The sequence below is a fragment of the Balaenoptera acutorostrata genome, chromosome 7, assembly GCF_949987535.1.
Source record: "Balaenoptera acutorostrata chromosome 7, mBalAcu1.1, whole genome shotgun sequence".
Taxonomy (NCBI): domain Eukaryota; kingdom Metazoa; phylum Chordata; class Mammalia; order Artiodactyla; family Balaenopteridae; genus Balaenoptera; species Balaenoptera acutorostrata.
Genome location: NC_080070.1, coordinates 42033583 through 42059497, shown reverse-complemented (window position 1 = coordinate 42059497; position 25915 = coordinate 42033583). Strand labels below are relative to the sequence as shown.

At 40.7% G+C, this 25915-nt stretch overlaps 1 protein-coding gene across 6 annotated transcripts in view; it reads right to left on the bottom strand.

Annotated features, from left to right (window-relative positions):
* ELMO1 (engulfment and cell motility 1) overlaps nucleotides 1-25915 on the bottom strand; it is a 556794-nt gene that overhangs the window by 167974 nt on the left and 362905 nt on the right. For all 6 annotated transcript variants that reach the window (XM_007195081.3, XM_007195082.3, XM_057549627.1 and 3 more), the window contains one exon: nucleotides 8252-8388. In XM_007195081.3, coding sequence (XP_007195143.1) covers nucleotides 8252-8388 — 137 coding nt within the window. The remainder of the gene's footprint in view (nucleotides 1-8251; nucleotides 8389-25915) is intronic.

Genomic DNA, 25915 nt, shown 5'->3' with positions numbered 1-25915 from the left:
AAGGAAACAATAGCAAAGATCAGTAAAACTAAAAGCTGTTTCTCTGAGAAGATAAACAAAATTGATAAACCACTAGCTAGACCCATCAAGAAAAAAAGGGAGAAGATTCAAATCAATAGAATTAGAAATGAAAAAGGAGAAGTAACAACTGACACCGCAGAAATACAAAAGATCATGAGAAATTGCTAGAAGAAACCATATGCCAATAAAATGGACAACCTGGAAGAAATGGACAAATTATTAGAAAAGCACAACCTTCCGAGACTGAACCAAGAAGAAATAGAAAATATAAACAGACCAATCACAAGCACTGAAATTGAGACTGTGATTTAAAAATCTTTCAACAAACAAAAGCCCAGGACCAGATGGCTTCACAGGTGAATTCTCTCAAATATTTAGAGAAGAGCTAACAACTATCCGTTTCAAACTCTTCCAAAATATAGCAGAGGGAGGAACACTCCCCTACTCATTCTACGAGGCCACCATCATCCTGATACCAAAACCAGAAAAAGATGTCACAAAGAAAGAAAACTACAGGTCAATATAACTGATGAACATAGATGCAAAACTCCTCAACAAATACTAGCAAACAGAATCCAACAGCACATTAAAAGGATCATACACCATAATCAAGCGGCATTTATCCCAGGAATGCAAGGATTCTTCAATATACTCAAATCAATCAACGTGATAAACCATATTAACCAATGAAGGAGAAAAACCATATGATCATCTCAATAGATGCAGAAAAAACTTTCAACAAAATTCCACACCCATTTATGATTAAAACACTCCACAAAGTAGGCACAGAGGGAACTTACCTCAACATAACAAAGGCCATATATGACAAACCCACAGCCAACATCATTCTCAATGGTGAAAAACTGAAACCATTTCCTCTAAGATCAGGAACGAGACAAGGCTGTCCACTCTCACCACTATTGTTCAACATAGTTTTGGAAGTTTTAGCCCCAGCAATCAGAGAAGAAAAAGAAATAAAAGGAATCCAAATTGGAAAAGAAGTAAAGCTGTCACTGTTTGCAGGTGACATGATACTATACATAGAGAATCCTAAAGATGCTACCAGAAAACTACTAGAGCTAATCAATGAATTTGGTAAAGTAGCAGGATACAAAATTAATGCACAGAAATCTCTTGCATTCCTATACACTAATGATGAAAAATCTGAAAGAGAAATTAAGGAAACACTCCCATTTACCACTGCAACAAAAAGAATAAAATACCTAGGAATAAACCCACCTAAGGAGACAAAAGACCTGTATTCAGAAAACTATAAGACACTGATGAAAGATATGAAAGATGATACAAACAGATAGAGAGATATACCATGTTCTTGGATTGGAAGAATGAACATTGTGAAAATGACTCTACTACCCAAAGCAATCTACAGATTCAGTGCAATCCCTATCAAACTACCAATGGCATTTTTCACAGAACTAGAACAAAATGTTTCACAATTTGTATGGAAACACAAAACACCCCGAATAGCCAAAGCAATCTTGAGAAAGGAAAACGGAGCTGGAGGAATGAGGCTCCCAGACTTCAGACTATTCTACAAAGCTACAGTAATCAAGACAGTATGGTACTGGCAGAAAAACAGAAATATATATCAGTGGAACAGGATAGAAAGCCCAGAGACAAACCCACGCACATATGGTCACCTTATCTTTGATAAAGGAGAATATATAATGCAGAAAAGACAGCCTCTTTAATAAGTGGTGCTGGGAAAACTGGACAGCTACATGTAAAAAAAATGAAATTAGAACACTCCCTAACACCATACACAAAAATAAACTCAAAATGGATTAAAGACCTAAATGTAAGGCCAGACACTATACTATAAAACTCTTAGAGGAAAAAAAAAAAAAAACTCTTAGCAGAAAACATAGGCAGAACACTCTATGACATAAATCACAGCAAGATCCTTTTTGACCCACCTCCTAGAGAAAGGGAAATAAAAACAAAAATAAACAAATGGGACCTAATGAAACTTCAAAGCTTTTGCACAGCAAAGGAAACCATAAACAAGACGAAAAGACAACCCTCAGAATGGGAGAAAATATTTGCAAATGAAGCAACTGACAAAGGATTAATCTCCAAAATGTATAAGCAGCTCATGCAGCTCAATATCAAATAAACAAACAACCCAATCCAAAAATGGGCAGAAGACCTAAATAGACATTTCTCCAAAGAAGATACAAAGATTGCCAACAAACACATGAAAGGATGCTCAACATCACTAATCATTAGAGAAATGCAAATCAAAAGTACAATGAGGTATCACCTCACACTAGTCAGAATGGCAATCATCTAAAAATCTACAAACAACAAATGCTGGAGAGGATGTGGAGAAAAGGGAACCCTCTTGCACTGTAGGTGGGAATGTAAATTGATATAGCCACTATGGAGAACAGTATGGAGGTTCCTTAAAAATCTAAATATAGAACTACCATATGACCCAGCAATCCCACTACTGAGCATACACCCTGAGAAAACCATAATTCAAAAAGAGTCATGTACCACAATGTTGATTGCAGCACTATTTACAATAGCCAGGATATGGAAACAACCTAAGTGTCCATCGACAGATGAATGGATAAAGAAGATGTGACACATATATACAATGGAATACTACTCAGCTGTAAAAAGAAACGAAATTGAATTATTTGTAGTGAGTTGGATGGACCTAGAGTCTGTTACAGAGTGAAGTAAGTCAGAAAGAGTAAAACAAATACTGTATGCTAACACATATATATGGAATCTAAAAAAAAAAAAGTGGGTCTCATGAACCTAGGGGCAGGACAGCAATAAAGCCGCAGTCATAGAGAATGACTCGAGGACATGGGGAGGGGGAAGGGTAAGCTGGGACGAAGTGAGAGAGTGGCATGGACATATATACACTACCAAATGTAAAATAGATAGCTAGTGGGAAGCAGCCACATAGCACAGGGAGATCAGCTCGGTGCTTTGTGATCACCTAGAGGGGTGGGATAGGGAGGGTGGGAGGGAGATGCAAGAGGGAGGAGATATGGGGATATATGTATATGTGTAGCTGATTCATTATGTTATAAAGCTGAAACTAACACACCATTGTAAAGCAATTATACTCCAATAAAGATGCTAAAAATAAATAAATAAAGGCTTCAATGAAATAATTATGGGGCCACTTGCGTGCCAAGGTATCCAGCTCTGGTTTAGCTCTTCCTATGACAATGAATAATGCATGCTCTGAAATATTGGTAATAAAAGTCAAAAACACAGAATACAAACTCAATGGCCTGAATCAATGGATTACTCTGCAGAAACTACTATATTGAGAAACTGTAAGAAAGTACCTTTCAAAGAATAAATTTTTTTTTTTTAATTTTTTTTTTATAGCTACTTTATTTATTTATTTATTTATTTTTGGCTGTGTTGGGTCTTCGGTTCGTGCGAGGGCTTTCTCTGGTTACGGCAAGTGGGGGCCACTCTTCATCGCGGTGCGGGGACCGCTCTTCATCGCGGTGCGCGGGCCTTTCACTATCGCGGCCCCTCCCGTTGCGGGGCACAGGCTCCAGACGCGCAGGCTCAGTAGTTGTGGCTCACGGGCCCAGCTGCTCCGTGGCATGTGGGATCTTCCCAGACCAGGGCTCGAACCCGTGTCCCCTGCATTAGCAGGCAGATTCTCAACCACTGCGCCACCAGGGAAGCCCAAGAATAAATATTTTAACCACTCTCTAATTCTACTTCTCTTAAATAAATAAAAAACATCACATCTGCTGCTTCCCAGGTCTGGTGGAGCAGGAAGACAGCTGCTTTTCCAAACACTCACTTCCAGCAGCAGCATTAACTACCAAGCACTAGGTAACTACCAACTAGTGTCCCCACCAAGGTGGGTTGTAGAAGAGATTCCTGTGTCTGCTGGAATCTGATATTGTTTGTTGGAAAAAATCACTATTTTAGAGAGGAATACTGCTTCTCCAGTAATGAGCTAAAGAAGGCAGATAGCTAAGCCTTTCTTACAGAACCCTGGGTCTCAGGTCAACAATCAAATCCACCATCTATGCTTCCATTCAAAGTGGTGAAAGCCTGAAAAGATGTCCAAGAAAGTTCAAAGAAACTGTGTCTCATGTTGGCCTCTTTTAAGATACTTCTGAATTCCCATTTGGACAATCTTAGGAAACAAGAAAAACGTTAAATCTACCAGTAACACCAAACCCACATTTGTTCCTAAATTCAATCTCTTCTGCTACCAAGTTAATAACAAGAAGAAAAGTGAACTGATTAAAATTTCAGCTTTTCTCTCTTTCCCAATTTACTATCTGGTAAAGCAAAAGGTGGCTGATAGGCAGCAGGAAAAAATCAGAGAAGACATTCTTCACATAGAACTAGAGGAACTCACACAGGGTCCTTTTTTTTGTTGTTGTTAAGGCCAAAGAGACAAAAAAGAGAAATAAAAGAAAAAGGACATAATTATATCTGAATTTGAGCAACCACTAGCAGAACTCTGCAACAGGTATTATGCTAGTCTACCAGCCAAAAGAACAACAACAAAAAAGCTCATCTGTCCATGTTTCATTAATTTAAATTGATACCCACAGCTACAAATCTAATGTACTTACAACTTAAATACACATTATGGTAAGCAGAATAATGGCTCCCCATTGATGTCCATATTCTAATCCCCATAATCTGTGAATATATTTCCTTTTATGGCAAAAGGGAATTTAGGTTGCAGGTGAAATTGAGGTTGCTAATCACCTGACCTTAAAATAGGAAAGATTACCCTGGATTATCCAGGTGGTCCAATGTAATCACAGGGGTCCTTACAAGTGAAAGATGGAAGCAGAAGAGGGATCAGAGTGATAAGTGACGTGGAAACGACTGAACCTGCAGTTGCTGGTTTTGAAGATGGACAAAGAGGGCCATTGAGACAAGGAATGCAGGCAGTTTCCAGAACCTGGAACAGGCAATGAAATGAATTCTCCCCAAGAGCCTCCAGAAAGGAACATAGCTCTGCTGACACCTTGATTTTAGCCCTGGGAGACCCATTTTTGGCTTCTGAATTATGGAACTGTAAGATAATAAATTTGTATTGTTCACGCCACTAAGTTTGTGGCAATATGTTCCAGCAGTATTAGGAAAGTAATAATACACGTGATAAAAAGTATATCACTGGGGCTTCCCTGGTGGCGCAGCGGTTGAGAGCCTGCCTGCCAATGCAGGGGACACGGGTTCGAGCCCTGGTCTGGGAGGATGCCACATGCTGCGGAGCAACTAGGCCCGTGAGCCACAATTACTGAGCCTGCGCATCTGGAGCCTGTGCTCCGCAACAAGAGAGGCTGCGACAGTGAGAGGCCCGCGCACCGCGATGAAGAGTGGCCCCCACTTGCTGCAACTAGAGAAAGCCCTCGCACAGAAATGAAGACCCAACACAGCCACAAATAAAAAAAATGAATTAATTAATTAATAAAAAAGAAAAGTATATCACTGATAAACTTTTCTGGTTACAAAAGTAAGGCATGCATAGTATTAGAAAGAGAAAAGCAAACATAGTTAATGTAGAAAATTGAAATGCCTTGTCATACCCATCCCTGATCCTCCTCTGGTATCCATTCTTAACCAATGAATGGACATGTGGAGTGGGACCCTCTGCCTCTCAGGCCTCCAGCTGCCTGCCCACGGCCATAAACTACCATCCCTACTTGGCAGCAGATGTGTAACATCACAGCTAGTTTACAATTGTCCAATGCCAAAAGATGGCACTAGGGCCACAGTAAGAAACTGTACTAGAACCTGGCTCTTAGATCTTGCTGCAGGAAGTTTTTGCAGCCATATAAGTTAATTACAAAAAGGTTTCAGCATGACCCTTTGGGGGGCTTGCCACCACCTAGCAGGACCTCACCCGGCGCAATGAGAATATCATCTCCACCAACCCGAGCACATAGCCACCATGAATAACACGGGCCTGAGAGCCATGCTCGCCTCCTCCCTGAAGCCCCTCTCAGCAACTCCAGACTGAGGCCTCTGGTTTCCTTTGCTAACAGTGTATGTATTCTTGGGGTTTCATGTCCTAAACTTGTAAGTTCTACAGAAATTAAGTGTCTAAGTACTCATTCCCTTGAGCTGTTCCTTTGCAGGGATTTGGTAATGTTTTGTATATATCTTATCTGTGCATAGATCAACAGCGATAATATTTGATTTTATCATTTACAGAAATGCAGATTTCTGTAATTCTGGAGAAGCGGGATGAATGAAATGCCCTCAGCAGATGGATAGCTCAGGGCCAGAACACATGAGAGTCAGTGAAGTCTCCTTCTCTTGGAGGAATAAGTGTCCCAGGACACAAGAGCTGAGGACTGGATGGCTTTCAGAAACAGTGCAGTACAGGAAGAGTTGAACTGATCCAGAAGCAACGTAGCCATAGCAATTTCAGAGACTACTGATTTAACTTTCCCCTTTTTTTTTTGGCCTGATTGAACAAAGGTCTCTGTGCTCCTTCTTCCCTCTCTCCCAAGGATAATTGCACCTGAACTGCAAAGTCCCTCATAATCAAGGGAAGTACACTTAGGAGGTTGCAGTTAACAATCATAAGGGAATTAATGGGCTGCTTTCCTCCACCTCCGCTCCTGAATCATGTCTGTCCTTGGCTATAGTTGCTCAGACACTTGCAGCTCTAGCATGCAATTTACAGATCAGTGTTTTCCACAGACGGGAATCCCTGGGGCCTATTTCAATGAGTTAAATAGATGGCCCAGACAAATATATAAAAGGACTGAAGGTCACTTAGGCCAGTACACAGAGTAAAAAACAATGAAAAAATGTTGTAAAAGTGATTATAACCACAATGAACAGCAATAGGATAAACATGAAGATGTAAAATAGGGCATCAAAATCACAGATTGTCGGGGAGGGGAGTAAAAAACGTAGATCTTTCAGAATGTGTTTGAATTTACAGCCTAAAGCAAGTCGATACGGTTATGATACTCGAAAACCATGGTAACCACAAATGAAAAACATGCAACAGATTCACAAAAACGGAAAAGAAAGAACTGAATAGGTGGCTCAGGATGACTGGGATGGAATGGCGTTCTCTGCTACAACTGCAGGTAAGATCATTATACTGATGGAGACTGTCAGGTTCTAGCCTTGGGGAAGGCTTGGGGAAGAGTGTCCTCTTCCCAGTTTTCTTTCTTTTTAACCAATATTGGTTCAAGATGCCATGGACCAGAAATACAGTGGAAAAGAAGGACCAGATATAAGTTCAGAAAAAAGAGGACTGGGAGGCAAAGACCAACAAGAACATCAAATGATGCTGGAATTCAGATATCATGTTATGCCCCAAGCACAAACCCATGAAGGCCCCACGGGATGACTGTGAGACCAGACACTTAGACTCTTAGAAACAGTTATGTCTCCAGTACCAGGTCAGCAGGCATGGGTGATGGGGCCAACCAAACCCAGAGTCACATACAGTAGCAAACCAGAATGATTAAAGACCTAAGCATACCTGTCCCAACCATCAGTTATTACTAGCCATGTCATGATTGCTAACAAGGCTTTGATCTAAGGATAAAGATTTTGTTTATCTTGAAAAGTGTACACGGTGCTTCCGCTTCCTTTAAGTTGGTCAGCACTCTTCTCTCCACCCAACATTCACTCACAAACAGGAATGTGAAATTCACACTCTTCAAAAAAACCAAATGCTTTCTGTAAACCAGGACGTGTTCCATATAAACTTACTCAACTCCCTGAAAGAGGTCTTGCGTTTTAATACTCGTTGTGACAGAGCAAAGGGCAGTTATCTCAACACAGCCATAACCCACAAAGAAACCAAGTGACCACAGCAGCCTTCCTCATCTCATTCTCTCCCTGGCAGCCACCTGCACAGGTGGAGTGGAGGCATTTTCCCCACTAGATCTGTAGTAACAAGGCATCCCGGACCAAGGCCTTTAGAGGAAAAAGTTCATCTTATCAATATTTCTCAAGAAAGGGTCTCTGCTGGTGGCCCCTGCTTAGTAAGCCAGAAGGAACAAAGCTGCTCCAAGCTTATCCCTAGAGAGATAAGAGCATCGCTGGCACACAGCTTCCCGTCTGTACAGGTATGCCTTTCTTTCTCCATCCTTAATGTCACCTCAAATCACAGTCGTCCTCATTCTCCTCCCACACCCAGCGAAGGGACCATGCAAAGGTGGGTGGGCCTCCACCGGGGACACAGGCAGCTTCTGTCTCTGCTTCAGATTCTCCTTACCTTGTTGAAGTCTTCAGAGGTTGCCCTCATTTCCTTCCATGTCTTGTTCAGGAGCTGGATACAGATGCAGAAAAACTCCTCGAAGGATCTGTCGTGGGTGAAGAACATCGGGTGGAAATCGTTGCAGGTCTCACTAGCTGGAGGAAAGAGGAGGGAAAGAAGGGAGGAAGTCTGAGAAGGGAAATGAGAGGATACAGACACATGCTCCAAAGGGAGATGACGAGAGGCATATTTGGCTCAAGCCACAGTGGAAAAAAAAAGGCATTTTGAAAAGGCAACCAAAGGGTAGTCACCGTGAAACTTCACAGTTTAAGGTCAGACGGTCAGACCTACCCTTAGGCGCATATTTTGACTGCAGGAAGTGAGCTCCTAACTCACTCCATGATATGATCATTATGGCTTTGGTCCAGGATCCCTGGTGTTGAATATGGGCTCTGCATCTGCCTTCTTGACCTTATAAAGGTTATTCAAACTGCCCTGTCAGTCACAGCTCCTCCATCACCCTTAATTTCCTATTTCTCAATAGAATAACTGGCAGAAGATGAGTTTTCCCAAATACACAATTAATTGCAACTTTGAAAATAGCATCCTTGATTATTTCTCCAGGGGGCCCTTTTTCCTCTTATGGCATTAAGTAGGGGATATTTGAGATCATTAACCTCAGACACCATTAACCATTTGTTTTACATTCTCAGACACAGATGGCTGGAGGTCAAAGCAACCCAAGTGGCTTTGAAGGCTGCAACTGGTTCAGTCCTGGACCAAACCCTGAAGTCAGTCAGACTGCCTTCAAGCCACCCCATTACAAAGCTTCCTTTGTAATGGTCAGACCCAGTGCTCTGAGTTCTAGGTATGGCCACCTCTCTCTTCCTTCCCAGACCAGTACACCAGCCCCTTCCTTCTCAGCTCTCTGTCAAGCTGACATTTTTATAGCCCTTTTACGTACATTCATTTGATCTTTAGAACGCGTCTTACTGTTCATGTCTTAAGGGATGAGGACACTGGAGCCCAAGGAAGTAGGCTTTGTGACCCCCCAAAACAAGATTCTAAATTTTTTTTCTTTAAATATAAGCTGTTACTTACAGTGAAAGAATTCTGATTTTAATTGGAATCTATTTAAAGACCAATTCGTCTTCAAGACCCCAAATGATAGAATTTTAAGCTCTGGAAGCCCCGGAGAGGAGGATGGAGTGGGGCGGGAGTAGGGTTTACAGCAGAGAACTTCTGTACTTGGGGAAGACCCTGGTGCCCACCGTGTAGCTGAACATGAATTCTACTTAGAGAGGATCCTCGGGTGAAGGCCCCTGGTGAGTGAACCCTGATCAAACCTATGAGGACATGCTCTGCTTCGGTAGGGACACACTTATACACAATCCTCTTCTATCTTCACACTTTATCATAGTAAATGCTGTTTTCTTCCAGAGAAGGTAAGGGCATAGGCTAGCAGCAGCTTGCAGTCATGCAGAAAAGGTTTGGGTCTGAGGGCAGAAGGTTTGAGATCAAGTCCAGCCCATGACAATAAGAAGCTAGTCACTTCACCTTTCTAAGCCTTGATTTTCTAAACTAAAAAATGGAAATGAAACCTCCTTTGCCTTCCCCATAGGCTATGGAGAGGCTCAAATGACACGATTCACAGGAAAGTGCTTTGAAAGGATAAAAGTTGGAGAAAGGCGGTGGTGGTAACAATGAATGTCATGCCAGCATATTGTTTCCAGGAACATAGGCTGTTTTTTGATTCCTCCAATTCTTAGTCAAGCCTGTTCCATCTCAGAAATTAGAGGCAAGAACATATAAGTCATCCCACTCCAGCTCATTACCAGTAGAGATGGCAAAAGTGAAGTTCTGACCAGATACACAAAGCTATTTCAGGAACTTGAAAAGTAAACACAGGATTATGTGTTTGCTGCCCTAGGCAATGAGCTGTCACTTTCATAAGCATTGAAGCAATAAAATTTACCAGTCTACAGAAGCACTTTAAACCACTATCGCCATACAAAACCTCATTATTAATCACATTATGGCAGTATCTTTTTGGGGGCTAGTGTGAGATTATATGTGTACTTTATGCCCTAGTTAAAGTTTTAGGGGACTACTGGAGCTGAGCTAGCCAAACAAAACTGAGCCCAACAAGCCCGTCTCTTGTTTGGGTGAAGAGGGAGGGAAACAACATCGTTAATAATAGGGATGGGGGCGGGGACACGGACAGAAGATTGTGTATAACTCACCAAGGGCTCTACAGACGTTATCTTCACAGCAACCCAGGAGGTAGGCATGATGCTTAACCTCATTGTATATATAAGAAAGGTGAAACTTGGAGAAATTAAGCCTTCCATCATGAGCCTTTTTTTAGGTAGCTCCAAAGGAGCATTGGAAACCCACGGTTTAGTTGACACAGCAGCAGCTTCCTGCCTTAGTTGATATCAAGAGCTCAGGGCATTTCCTTGTGATTGCTACTTTGAAAGTTAATTTCTCCACCCACACTCCTAGATCTCCTTGGATTCCTCCTTCAACAGAAACCAGCATCCTGACCTGCAGTCCAGTGGGGCTCACAATAAGTGCACAGCCAGCACCTGTTGAGGGACAACACCTGGCCATGTGACAGTACCAACAATGGCCATGCCACTGTCACCAGCCACATGCCAGGCACCATTACTGTTACTTATTACATCAAGCCCCTAGGAAGATAACATCAATTTCTTTTTATAAAATTAGAAATAGGAGAGTTAGAAAATTGTCCAAGGTCACATGGCTTTCAAGTGGCAGAGCTGGGATTCAAACTCAGGTCGACTTGGCTCCAAAGCCCATCATTGTTGCAGTGACAGGACCAGGAATCACACCCAACATTCTACACCAGAGCCAGTGTTTTCAACCTCCACATGAGGATGGCTTTGCCATCATCCTAAGATTCTTTGAGACTCATCCCCTGGGATGAGGAATGGGCAAACAGCAAATCAAAACAATTTGTTCCTTGACATGTTACAAAAGAAGCAATGAAAAGACTGATATGTTTTGGGATTTTACATCCTTAAAAGGATGTTCCTGTATTAGAGGCAAGGAAAAAGTATTAATACTTAATAAATAAAAAGTAATAAGTATTAATGTTTTCCTCAAAAACATTCAAATTGCAGATATTCAGGATTGAGGATGATCGAGCAGGAAGGACTGGTCCAGAGCATCTGATTTGTTTCCCTCTTTTATTCTGCAGGTAAGAGTAGTGAGAAAGGCAAAATGGCTCGCCCAAGAGTTCATGATGGTGGAAAAGGGGCAAAGATGCTGGGAGCCAGGCTGCTGCGGTTCAAATCCTGGTTCTTTTGCCTATTGCTGAGTCACCTGGGCAAGTCATTTCATCTGCCAGTGTCTCAGTGTTCTCATCTGTAAACTGGGGGCAACAATGGTATAAACTTCATCAAGTGGCTGTGGGGACTAAAAGGGAACAGCGCCTACAGGGAGTAAGCTCAATGCAAGTGTGAGCCAACAGGATTATGATGCTTCTCATCATATAGCAAGTGGACCCTGGCCCAGGCCATCCCAGGGATAAACGTGAGCTTGTTATTAGCTCACAGGGATGGCCTGACTCTCATGAACAGGGTTCTTAATTCAGAGGTTTAAACAAACAGACAAAAACAGAGAGGGGGAGGTTTACTACTGCTTTTTAAGGAAGATAAAAACACTTTTTGAGGAAAAAAACTGTTGAATTTGTAGGCAATGATTTTTATACATGAAATTTAAAGAGAAGTTTTCAATGGGACAAAAATAGCAAGACTTTTTCAAAACCAACTTTTTTTAAGCACACTATTTTTAACACGAGATTCTCTTTTATAAAAAAAGAATCAACTTACTGGTCTTTTAAGGCTGGAATATTAAGGTATTTTCAGGGCTGAGGGTAAAATGGGTTCTTATTAATTTACTGACATCTAATTCACTTATAAATAGGCCAACTTTGAAAGCTTCTATAATCCACACACCTTTGTTTTAAAAATAAAAAATAAGAATGCTATACACTTATGTAGCATTTAGCCTTTCAAAGTAGATTTGTGGGCTTCCCTGGTGGCGCAGTGGTTGAGAATCCGCCTGCCAACGCAGGGAACACGGGTTCGAGCCCTGGTCTGGGAAGATCCCACATGCCGCGGAGCAACTAAGCCCGTGCACCACAACTACTGAGCCTGCGCATCTGGAGCTTGTGCTCCGCAACAAGAGAGGCCGCGATAGTGAGAGGCCTGCGCACCGCGATGAAGAGTGGCCCCCGCTCGCCGCAACTAGAGAAAGCCCTCGCACAGAAACGAAGACCCAACACAGCCAAAAATAAATAAATTAATTAATTTAAAAAAAAAAAGTAGATTTGTTCCCATTTTTCACTGGATAATGTGAAGTGAGGCAAGTATCATCATTGGAGGCTCAAAGAACAAGGGCTACTGCAGTGCAGCAAGTAAACAATGAAAGGTGCATACAAAGAAAGGGTTCTAGTGCTGCCTTGTGACCTTAGAAGGTCACCTCAGCTCTAGGGCTCCAAGTTTCTTACCTGTAAATGGGCTGGTAAGGTTCCTGCCAAGTCTAAGATTCTAAGACATTACACACATGCACATACAAACAAACACACACACCACGTAATGTATTTTTAAGTCCCTAATATCCATCAATAATTATAGAACTTGGAGATTACACCTGCATTTAACCTTATGTCCTAAAGTATTATTTCCTTGAATGACAGGATGGCTACACATTTCAGTTAGGGTGTTAGGGCATCAAAGTGGCATTTGATATGCTTAGAAAATGTTTGATGAGCTAGTATTTACTCTTCCTTTCATAAGAAAATTGTTATTTGTTTTCAGCCCCTTTCAATCTATTAATATCACCTAATGCAGACCATTACATAAGAAAATTACATGACTAAAGATAGAATGACAAGATGACACAGGCAAATGCATGTAATTTCTGCACTTTCACGGGAATTTTCTTAGACAAATATAATTTTTGACATGCTGAAAAGCTCTGTCCCATGCTTTCGATGACCCTTGTTATACTGAGACTGTGAATCCATTTGCAAGTGAATACAGGGACACATGTTTTGGAGGTACTAGGCAAACTTTGAGTATTTTTACCATGAAATAATGAGTTATTTCAACTGCAACAGTCTTTGGAAATGGTGCACTTTGAAAGAGAGATAAGCACTGGCCTAACACAAAGGGCATTTTGTTTTAAAATTCTGAGCTACAGGAAGAAGGGGATAAATCATAAACACAAAAGCATTTAATACATGAAAACTGCCAGAGCGGTTGTAAAATCTTACTAGGTATCCACAGCGTGGAAACTCAAACTAGAACTCTTTGTGGCTCTAGGGTCAGTCTGGGTAATATACCCATGAATTCTCAGATGCAATGTCTCTTTATACCTTTGCAGAAAAATCTTACCCTTGTGACCTTTGAGTTTCTATTTTTAGAACGGCTATTCTTTGATAGCTTGGTTTTGGAGTTTTGGTGCTGTGTAGGAAGATGCTAAAAGTTCAGAACCTTTTGTAGGTGGGAGAGGTGAAAAGGAAAAGAGAGTGAGGACAAAATGTGCAGTTCCCCCACTGCTGAGCTCCTGCCAGTGTAGAAGCTTCCACCCCTGCTATTTCAGGACAGGGGATCAGAGGCTTGAAAGCTGCTCATCTCTTCCCAGCTCCTGAAACCTGGTTTAACAGAACTCTGGATATTCTTTTCTCTCCTCTCTCATGCCTAAAAATAGTATGAAATCGACACTAAAAAGACACACCGTCTAATCCAATGCTTCATTGTTCACTTTCCTTCTGGGCCTTTTTTAACGACATGGAGAGAGAAAAAAATACCGACAAGTGTTAGGACTGAAAATCAGACACTAGCATCAAAAGATAGCCAATTCACCAAGAATGACCTGAGGCCACACCCCAGGCACACAGTTACGTTAATAAAAGAGCAGGTTCTAGAGCAAGGTCGGCCTGGGTGCAAATCTTGGTGACACTACTCAATAGCAATGTGACCTTTATCAACTTACCCTTCCTCTGGGCCTCAATTTTTTCATTATAAAAAAAGGCAATGCATCTTATCAGATTACTGCTAAGATGAAATCTAAAGTGATACATGATTCACATATTAACTGAGATAAAACAAGCATCAGTAAGTGCTAGTTGTTACCAGCTTTAATAGCAAAATAATTATTATGGTACTTAGGTAAAATGACAAATTTGGAGCAATTATACGTGTGGATAGAAAGACATTATAAAACTATAATAATTAAAACAGCTTGATATTGGTCCATGAATAGAAAAACAGAACAATAGAATAGGATAGGGAGTTCAGATATAGTCTTTTTTTTTTTAAACACTTTATTAGAGTATAATTGCTTTACAATAGGTGTTAGTGTGTCTCCCTCCCACCCTCCCTATCCCACCCCTCTAAGTGGTCACAAAGCACGGAGCTGATCTCCCTGTGCAATGCGGCTGCTTCCCACTAGGTATCTATTTCACATTTGGTAGTATATATATGTCCATGCCACTCTCTCACTTCGTCCCAGCTTACCCTTCCCCCTCCCCATGTCCTCAAGTCCATTCTCTATGTCTGCGTCTTTATTGCTGTCCTGCCCCTAGGTTCATCAGAACCTTTTTTTTTTTTTTTTAGATTCCATACACATGCGTTAGCATACAGTATTTGTTTTACTCTTTCTGACTTACTTCACTCTATATGACAGACTCTAGGTCTATCCACCTCACTACAAATAACTCAATTTCGTTTGTTTTTATGGCTGAGTAATATTCCATTGTATATATGTGCCACATCTTCTTTATCCATTCATCCGATGATGGACACTTAGGTTGCTTCCATGTCCTGGCTATTGTAAATAGAGCTGCAATGAACATTGTGGTACATGACTCGTTTTGAATTATGATTTTCTCAGGGTATATGCCCAGTAGTGGGATTGCTGGGTTCTATGGTAGTTCTATTTTTAGTTTTTTAAGGAACCTCCATACTGTTCTCCATAGTGGCTATATCAATTTACATTCCCACCAACAGTGCAAGAGGGTTCCCTTTTCTCCACACCCTCTCCAGCACTTATTGTTTGTAGATTTTTTGATGATGGCCATTCTGACTGGTGTGAGGTGATACCTCATTGTACTTTTGATTTGCATTTCTCTAATGATTAGTGATGTTGAGCATTCTTTCATGTGTTTGTTGGCAATCTGTATATCTTCTTTGGAGAAATGTCTATTTAGGTCTTCTGCCCATTTTTGGATTGGGTTGTTGTTTTTTTGATATTGAGCTGCATGAGCTGCTTGTAAATTTTGGAGATTAATCCTTTGTCAGTTGTTTCATTTGCAAATATTTTTTCCCATTCTGAGGGTTGTCTTTTCATCTTGTTTATGGTTTCCTTTGCTGTGCAAAAGCTTTTAAGTTTCTCATATATAGTCTTTTATATACAATCACTAGATTTATGAAAAAGGTGACACCACAGTGAAAAGAATTTTCAATAACTTGTGCTGAGCCAATTATATATGCATCTAAAAAATGAATTATGACTCCCTACCTCACACCATCTACAAAAATCAACTCTAAGTAGATTATAGGTCTCAACGTGAAAGAAAAAACAATGACGCTTCTATAAAATACAGGAGAATACATTCATAACCTAGAGGTGAGCAAAGATTTCTTAAGCAGGACCAAAAAAATCATTAACCCTAAGGAAAATGTTGATTGGCTTATATTAAGATCAAGAACCTCTCTGTTCATCAAAAGATACAAAAAGGATGGCAACTTCAGGGTAGGAGAAAAACGTGCAACATTACCTGGCAAAAAAAACTGGTATCCATAATATATAAATATACCTAAAAATCAATAATAAAAAGAGAGACAATCTAGTAGAAAAATAGGCAAAATGTAAATAGGTACTTCACAAAATAAGATATCTAAGTGTCCAATAGACACATGAAAAGATGCTTGGCTTTTTTAATCACCAGGGAAATGCAAATTTAAACTACAATGAGATATTTTCAAACATCACCAGAATGGCTACAATGAAGAGATTAAAAAAAAGCAAAAACAAAAACTAAGTGTGGATAAGAATGTGGAAAAAATGGAATTCTCATAAACTGTTGTTAGGAGTTTAAATTGGTTCAACTATTTTGAAAAGCAGTTTGACAGTATTTAGTCAAGCTAAAATATTCATAGCCAATGACACAGCAATTCTACCCAAAGATATAAACCCAGAAGAAATGCATACACAGGTGCTACATAAGAAAGGTACCTGAATGTTAATAATGGCACTACTTGTTACAGCCAAAATCTTGAAGTAACCAAAATGTCCATCCAATACATTAGATAAATTATAGCTTATTCATATAGCAACATAATTACTACAAAGAAATAATTTTTAAAAACTATGCTGCATATGAAGGTTCCTTAAAAAACTAAAAATAGAACTACCATACGACCCAGCAATCCCACTACTGGGCATATACCCTGAGAAAACCATAATTCATAAAGAGTCATGTACCACAATGTTCATTGCAGCTCTATTTACAATAGCCAGGACATGGAAGCAACCTAAGTGTCCATCATCGGATGAATGGATAAAGAAGATGTGGCACATATATACAATGGAATATTACTCAGCCATAAAAAGAAATGAAATGGAGGTATTTGTAATGAGGTGGATGGAGTTAGAGTCTGTCATACAGAGTGAAGTAAGTCAGAAAGAGAAAAACAAATACAGTATGCTAACACATATATATGGAATCTACGGAAAAAAAAAAAAAAGGTCATGAAGAACCTAGTGGCAAGATGGGAATAAAGACACAGACCTACTAAAGAATGGACTTGAGGATATGGGGAGGGGGAGGGGTGAGATGTGACAGGGTGAGAGAGTGTCATGGACATATATACACTACCAAATGTAAAATAGATAGCTAGTGGGAAGCAGCCGAATAGCACAGGGAGATCAGCTCAGTGCTTTGTGACGGCCTTGGGGGGTTGGAAGGGGAGGGTGGGAGGGAGGGAGATGCAGGAGGGAGGAGATATGGGAACATGTGTATATGTGTAGCTGATTCACTTTGTTATAAAGCAGAAACTAACACACCATTGTGAAGCAATTATACTTCAATAAAGATGTTTAAAAATAAATAAATAAATAAATAAAGTTAAAAAAAAAAACTATGCTGCACACAGTAACATGAATGAATAGAAAACACAGTGTTGAACAAACAGAGCCCTCTACAAAGGACAACATACTATGTGGTCCTATTTATGTAAAGCTCAAAATGGAAAATTTATCGATGGTGGTGGAAACAGGGTATTGTTCTCTTGGAGACAAGAAGAAATTGGGGGGAGGGCAGCCCACAATTGTCTCTGGTGGTTGCATAATACTCTCTATCTTGAGCTAAGGAGTAGCAAAATGGATAGCTGGTGACTGGAAAATTCACTGAGCTGTGTTGTGCTTTCAGGATTTGAACACTTCTATTTATTTAAGTTACACTGGCATAAAAAAGTTAAGTTAAAAAAGTAGAATATGAGCTTTCTAAGCAAATAAAAAGGAACAACATTTCAGACAGTGTAAAACTACTGCAGATGATTTTGATGGGCTTTCAGAAGTAGTGCTGTATTTGCCCTGCCTATCACCTCTGGAGCCAGGGATTGGCATTTCATGCAGTCACGTTTACTGGCTGGATCAAAAATATATAGCCTGTCTATGCAGGCATCCTAGTCCAATCACCTAAGTGGTATCAGACTCTAATGTTGTTCAGAGGTACCTCTCCACACCTGGACTTTAGTTCAATTTCACCTGTTAGATGGATAAAAGAGTATATGTGTGCATTTACTTTTGTGAATGGGGATCCTGATCTCACTGAAGAGTATTGCAGATGCTGATGGAAAAGCTATAATAGATTTGACTAGTTGTATATAAACTCTAAGAGTCACAAGTCTCTTTGAAATTAGTTTCCTCCCTCCCTCATTTACTTCCTTCATTCATTTATATATCCTTCCTTCCTTCCCTTCCTTCCTTCCTTCCATCCACGCATGTACATGTCCACCTAACTGTCCATCCATCAGTCCATCGATGCACTGATCCACTCATCCATCCATCCACCCACCCATTCCTTCATCTACCCATTCATCCATTCATACATCCAACTAGCAAGGTAGTTAAGAGCGTGGCCCTGGAGCCATTCTGCCTGAGTTTGGATCCTAGCTCTGCCACTCATTATCTATATGACCTTGAGTTCAAGGACAAGGAGAGATGAGTAAAAGATGAGGCTGAAGAAGTAGGTAGGCATCAGATCATCTAATTCTTTGTAAACCACATTAGGGAGTGTGGGCTTTATTCTACCTGCAATGGGAAGCCATTAACAGGGTTTAAATAGGAGTGGAATAAAGTAACAACTTCCTATCGCCTTTCTTCCCCTACCCTTCCTCTCTTTTTAATGGAATTAAAATTCAGGTAATTTGAGGATTCCTGTTATTCTGGACTCCACTTAACTTGATACTTCAGTGTATTAAGGACGAGTGATGAATCACATAAAAACTTGAGTACTCAGTGGTTAGGAGTCAGGACTACGGCTAGAATTCTTCCTCTATAGCTTCTCAACTAAGTCCTTTAATGTCACCAAGTCTCTATTATTATGATGATAATAACAGTAATTTATATCTGTAGAAGTGAGTAAAGATATAGTGAGAAGATTCCCATAAAACACTTAGCATAGTGCCTGGCATATAATAAGCACTCAATAAATGGTAGCTATAAAGTGTTGTGCAGAATACAAATATGATGTGTAATTTTCCCCCAAATCTTGAATTTAGTACAAGGTTTAGTTTGTGTGAAATCTTATTCACTTTAACCTCCTTTCATGAAGGTATCAGTTCACCTGAAAGATTATAGAGCAGCATCTCATCATCTTATAAGATGTTTAACCAAATGATAAAATGTGCAGAAATTCCAGGAAATTAAGATTTCTGATAAGAGTGAGCTAAGTGACTCCTAGAAGTTAGCTTATAATTGAAAAATGGTCTTACTGATATGCTCTGTATTTGTGCTTTTTCTTGGTCCTCTGGCCGAAACAACTAAGAGTTGCAGGAAAACAGAACCTGGATCCTTGACACCTTACCTCTTGGCAAAGTAATTGTTTCTGGATCCACTTACAGGTCTAGGAAAGGTCTCTTTCTTAGCCCAAAGAGAAGAAAAGAATAGGAAAAAGAATGAATTCTTTGGAAAAGAGTATCAAGTTTGTGGTATATATTAGTAATGTAAAACCAAATGTGACATATATTTTACCTACCTTTTGGGGGTGGTATGGCTGCAGCATTGGGAGGTACAGTGGAAGATAAAGAAAGAGGAAAATTCTAGTTGGGTGGTAAATAGTCCAAGGCAGGGCAAAGGACAGCACATCCAAGAAGCAATTTCTGCATACCCTTATTGAAATTTCTTTTATAAGGAAAATTATTCTAAGAAGCGACACATTAAGAGACTGTCATACAGCAAATTTAGCATGGATATAAATAATTGCCTGTTCAACCATGTGAGATGGGCACTGGAGGGTTATGTTGGGATAGAGGCTGATTACTGAGCAGCTGGGACGTGCCTCACTGAAGACCCAGCAAGTCCTGTGTGCCGTCCCATGACCATGGATGACATCTTGACCTGAGGCTCAGAGCCTTAACCAGAGCTGGGGAGCTGGCCAAAGGGGCTAAAAATAAGTAACCCTAAGTCTGATACATACGAAATTAAGGAAAGAGGACAGGCCAAGACGTTCTTTCTCGTCTTTCGTACTCAGTATATGACGCCCCTTAAAAACTCAGTGATTACCTGTCGGTGTTAGGATAAAATGCAAATACTTTAGCAAAACATTCAACACGTCCCAGTCTGCCCCTACTCCATTCTCCTAACTTTCCTCTGACCTATGACTGAATGCTAAAGGCAGCCACAGTTTCTACCTCTTCATCAAATAAAACACCCCTGCTTGTATCTGCACATGTTAAGCTCTTGGGTTTCCCTCTTCACGGAGTCCATTGAGTCATCCTCCAAAGCCCATCCCTTTGTTAAAGGCACTTCCCTCTAGCTCTGCCCAACTTCCACTTCCTTTGTGTTTCCATAGACCTTTTATTTCCTCTACCTGTTCAGAATCCCCACACTTGATTATGAACTTACAAAAAATAGGAATCCTGATTTAGTAATTTCTGCATTCTTCATGGTTCTCACATGGCCAGCCTTCCACGGACACATGCCCACATTCCCTTCCTTGGTTTCCTTCCTCCTCGTGCCTCCCTCAACATGCTTTTCTTCTACGTGGTTTCTATTATGCCCCACTTCATGCACTTTTAATAAAACGGGATGAGGGATGTCCGCCAGCTTTTGCATAGCACATGTCTCAGCACTCTTGCTGTGACAGGGGCACTTTGGAAGGCTCCACACATGCTTCACCCACTGCTTTAAAATAAATATTCCAACCTGCAAAATGACCCAGTACTCTGCCTTCTCTCCCCCAATTTTCTGAAATCCAAATATAGGTGTTCTCTTAATAAAAAAATGAGGAACTTTATAAAGGAAGCAGATTAATTACACAACTGCACAGAAAAAAAAACCCAAATCTGATATGTACCCAAAATACAGTAGGTAATCCTCCTCTGTAGATCAACTGCCAACCAACAACTAGTCCTGCCGGGGAGGGGGGGGTCACTTACCCACTCCCCACACACCTCGTTTACTACACATGGCTTTGAGCGGGAGTACTAGGGCTTAGTGCCCATCTCAGGTCCGCGTCAGACTCTGTCACAAGGCACATATGGCCTCAAGGATTGCAGAACAGTGTCAACAATGCGTACCCCCCGGATGGTGGAATTAAGGGAGATACAGGGGGATGTTGAGGGAATAATCTATTGACAATCATGCTTTTGCCAACATGGGCTTTGAGAGGATGAAGATTTATATTAGTGAACAAAATAGAGTTAAATCCCTAATATTTTCGTCTATATATAGTTCCATTCAATCCTCTTAAAGAAGAGTGCATGATAAGGAGCATGGCTCTCTCCTACCCAGGATCACGTGGGCAGGTTTGTGCAGAGGGTCCAAGAGGCCCTCTCAGTGCACAAACAGAACACCAGGCCCCAAGAAGCATATCCTCAAGCATCGTGCAAATAATTTAGGAAAAGGTCAAGCTTCACACAGGCACTGGACTGAGATTTACCAAAAAGAGAGGAAACTAAAGGATAAGGCATTACATATCAGACGAGTAACAGCTGGCTGGAAAACTTGAAAAGGACATAATCTGAATTATAAGACACTTGGGGAATTTATTTCAGCAAATTAGAAGGTGAGCAGCCTAGAAAGGTAAGCTATTTACTTCAGAATATTGCAGTGACCATGTACAAGAACTGTTCTAAGCTCCTTACAAGTATCTTTTCATTTACTCTTCATAACAATTCCACAAGGTAGACAGAGTTATTATCATCCCCACTGTACAGATGAGAAAACCGAGGCACAGAGGAGTGATGTAGCTTGGTTCACAGAGCTAAGAAGAGGAAGAGCCAGGGTTTAACAACAGTTTGGGTCCAGAGTCCCTGTTATCAAGCCACTCAACAGACATCAATTTCCCTCTATGAAAGATTTTTAAAGCAGAAAGTTAATACTTTCTAGAACGCCTATTTACTGTGATTTAAAAATAAATTTAATTCCATTTCTTTCTTCTCTGATCCATTATTTTAATGAAGACTTGATCTTGCTAACTAAGGTAATTTTTGGATATGCAATTCTTACAGTTGGTAAGAACACTGCATTTTCCAATTTATCTATGGCAGACATGTATTCGCATGAAAATGTTACTGTTTTCATGCCAGAGGAAAAAAATCAACAATTCATAGACTCTTAGGGACATGTTATTTGTTCACTGGCTTAATAGATCCTTGTCTTAATAAAATTTGTCTCTTTTAATGCAAGACTAATATCCTGGAAGATTAAGAAAATCAAACTAATCAGACCAATCTATTTTTTGTCAAGCAATTATATAACACTTAATATATACCAGCCAATGTTCTCCGTGCTTTACAATTACTAAATCATTTAATTCTCATATGAGACAGGTTCGATTCTCATCTCTATTTCACAGGCGAGGAAAATCAAGGCACAGAGAGGCTAAGTGATTTGTCTGCGGTCACACAGCCAGAGAGAGGCAGAGGCAGAATGTAAGTGTAGGAGGCATTCAGCCTGCAGAGGCTATTCTCTGAACAAAATATGTGTGTAATCAGTGTACTTGGAGGTCTCCTTGCCCCAGTGGCTTTTTAACTGCACAGTTGCTGCCGCTGCTGTCCTAACCATTACGCAGCCAGAACTTTCCCAGTGTTCACATAATAAAGCCATTGAGCCCCTTTGACCCTGACGGATCACACACATACCCATGACTACCCCAGATGTCTCAGATTTAGAATAAGTAGCCAAATTATACTACTTCTTTTCATTAAAAATAGCCCTATGCACTCTGATTTCTTTACAATATTACGTTAGGACTGGATTTCTATTTCACAGAAGTAGCCTCAGAAACAAACAAACAGGGCTTCCCTGGTGGCGCTGTGGTTGGGAGTCTGCCTGCTAATGCAGGGGACACGGGTTCGAGCCCTGGTCTGGAAGGATCCCACATGCCACGGAGCAGCTGGGCCCGTGAGCCACAACTACTGAGCCTGCGCGTCTGGAGCCTGTGCTCCGCAACAAGAGAGGCCGCAACAGTGAGAGGCCCACGCACCGCGATGAAGAGCGGCCCCCTCTTGCCACAACTAGAGGAAGCCCTCGCACAGAAATGAAGACCCAACACAGCCATAAATAATAAAAACAAACAAACAAACAAACAACCAGGTATTTGGTGGTATTTTGGGAAATAAATTTGAGTAAAATGTGGCACATTCACCAGGGTGTGTTCCCAGAGTACATCTCATTGTCTTGAACACACAGACATCCTAGAAGTGAATCTGGTTTTGCAGTTGATAAAATTATTTTCACTATTAAAGAGCACTAATAAAATTAGGTTTAAGCTCTTGTTACTGCTTTAATGAGACGAGTTTTTCATCTTATAGATTGTGGGCTAATTAGTATTCCGAGGAATGAAACATTGGTTTCTTGTTCCTGGGCCTCTGGGATGGCCACACATATAGATTCTGCCTCAGAAATGTGTGTCTGTGAAGAAGTCAGTCTTAAATTGATGAGTAAAGATATATTTTAACCCTTCATTTTCCACATTCTTCTTATACTGAATGTCTACTACTTTCTGCCCCTGGTCTTGCTGACATATAATGATAATTAACTCCTGAAGTTTCTATAATATCCTTGTATTTTCAGGTGGTTGTTATCCAATCACAGACTGCCTCCAGTTGAATTTGTCCTAAACCAAATTCAGCAAAGGTTATTTTGGCCTTCAGCTTCTTGGCCATCATCGTTCTCTCTCTCTTTCTTTTTAAACCCTCACCAAGAAGAGGTCATTTTAGATAAGAATGCATCTTAATGAAGAAACGAACTAAGGATGAGACTAAAAATAAGATGTTTATGACTTCAGGAGGAAGATTCTGATGAAAATTCTCAACCCTTCCTTCCATATGAAATAAAAGTTAATGCTCTCAGACACTTTCATTCCCCTCCTTTGCAGACAGTTATTTTATTTTCCTTTTTGGTCTTTTGATCTTGTTCTTGGTATTTTGAAACAGTTTTCTCCCTCTCCCATGACAAATGCATTCAGGAACTTTCATTTTATAAAAATTCCCCAATTCTCTAAAAACAGAGAGTGTTTCTGATATCACTACCATTCACTTACACATACATGTGATCAGGACATCTCATACGATCACTGGAATGTACATAAGATACCCAACATGGCACTATGTTTCCTGGTAAAAAAGACATTATATCTAGCATGTATATATGCATATGGATTCCTTGCGAATGCTTTCAAGATTATTTGACAGCCATTAAGACCTCAGAGGGGAAAAAAATAATGACAACAGCCCACTAGCACTGGATAATTGTTTTTCTTCTCAATCTCACTGTTCTTTCTTGTCTCCTACATAGACTTGTTACTTTTTGTTTTGTGTTTGTTGGGGCGGGGAGGGGGGGGGGTTTCTGCCCAAGGTTCTGTTCTCATCTTTCTTTTCTTCTCTCTCTTCGCTCTTACCCTAGAAGAACTCATCTAGTCCTAAGGCTTCCATGCTCACAGTTGCCAAATCTCTCTTTTGAGCCCAGAACTATTCCCTGAGCTTCAGACAACCAGCTCCTCACTGGACATGTCCGCCTGGATGTCCCTTAGTTACCTCACACTCAAAATGACCCAAACTGAACTCACTCTCTCTGCCTGGGCTGGGTTCCCCGTCTCAGCTGTCTCCTCCGCTCAGTCATCCAGGGTAGCCTGGACTCCTCTCAGTCACCTTAATATCCTGAACATATTCCCGCCTTTCCCTTCCCGCTGCCACTGGGCTGGGTTCAAGTGGTCATCACTGCTGTGCCAGATGGTGATAAAAGGCCTGAAAATGGTCCCCCACCCTTAAGACAGATTCATTTTCCTCACTGCCACGCATGAGGGGTTTATGAATATCTAACTATAGCCACGGCAAGATACAGATAGAGCAGTAACAAGCATTTAAACCTAGTTTTATTAGTGCTTTATCATAGTGAAAATAATTGAGCCACTCTGCTTAAAATCCCTCAAAGTCCCAACTCCACCCAAAGTCTTTACCGTGTGTACCCTGCCTAGCCCTGAAGACGCCAATTTCACATTTTTAAAAATAAAATTTCCAGAATGTATTTATCAAGTGAGAGGGAGAAAAGTTTCAAATTTTGAGAACAAAATAGAATGATCAAAACAAATCAAATCAAATAAACTGTTTGCAAGACTTCTAAACTTGAACATACACTTTTCCTCTACTTGAAACACCCAGCCTCATCTCATTCCCCTACTTGGTGGTAGCTCTGAAGGTCTTTCAAGACCCAGCGCAGTTGTTACCACCTCTGTGGGATGCCTTGTCCCCATTATCTTTAGGCCGACACGTCTAAGTGTCTCCATCTCACCCTCTGTCAATTCCCCAATCCTATGTCTGCTTTTGTGTCTCTCCATAGAAATTCGAAGACCCCGGAGACCCAGGACTACTTCTCTGTCTTTGTACTTAGAGTTTCCAAACATGTTTGTTGAATGCATGGTTAGATGTGAAGTGGTTACCTGTCCCATGGGGCAACATTGTTGAACTTGCAATATTCAAAAAGTCTTCATCTCCTTACACTGAAATATTGCCCTGAAATCTTGTATTCTCACCAGTGCCAGTTAATCACTAAACATTTCTCCCCACTGACAAAACAAAACATGATCACAGGAGAAGGCTCCGCAAAGACCACGCCCACATATTTCAACGCCTGGGCTAAAATAAGCATGTAAGTGTGTAGGACTCATCATCATACTGTCCCAGGAAACATGCCCTCCCGTATTTAAAAATACACTTGTTTGGCTTGATTCAGGCTGCTCCTCATTCCAGGCCTACATGAGTCACTGGAGAAACATCCTATTAGAGTGCCCCCCCACGGACTGGCTTCCTTTGCATGTTTGCAATGAGTCAGGAGGTATGAGTCACAGTTCACTCTTATGACAAAAAGAACCTGCTCTCCCTTCCTATTCATCGCCAATATTTTGTGGGCTTCATTGGC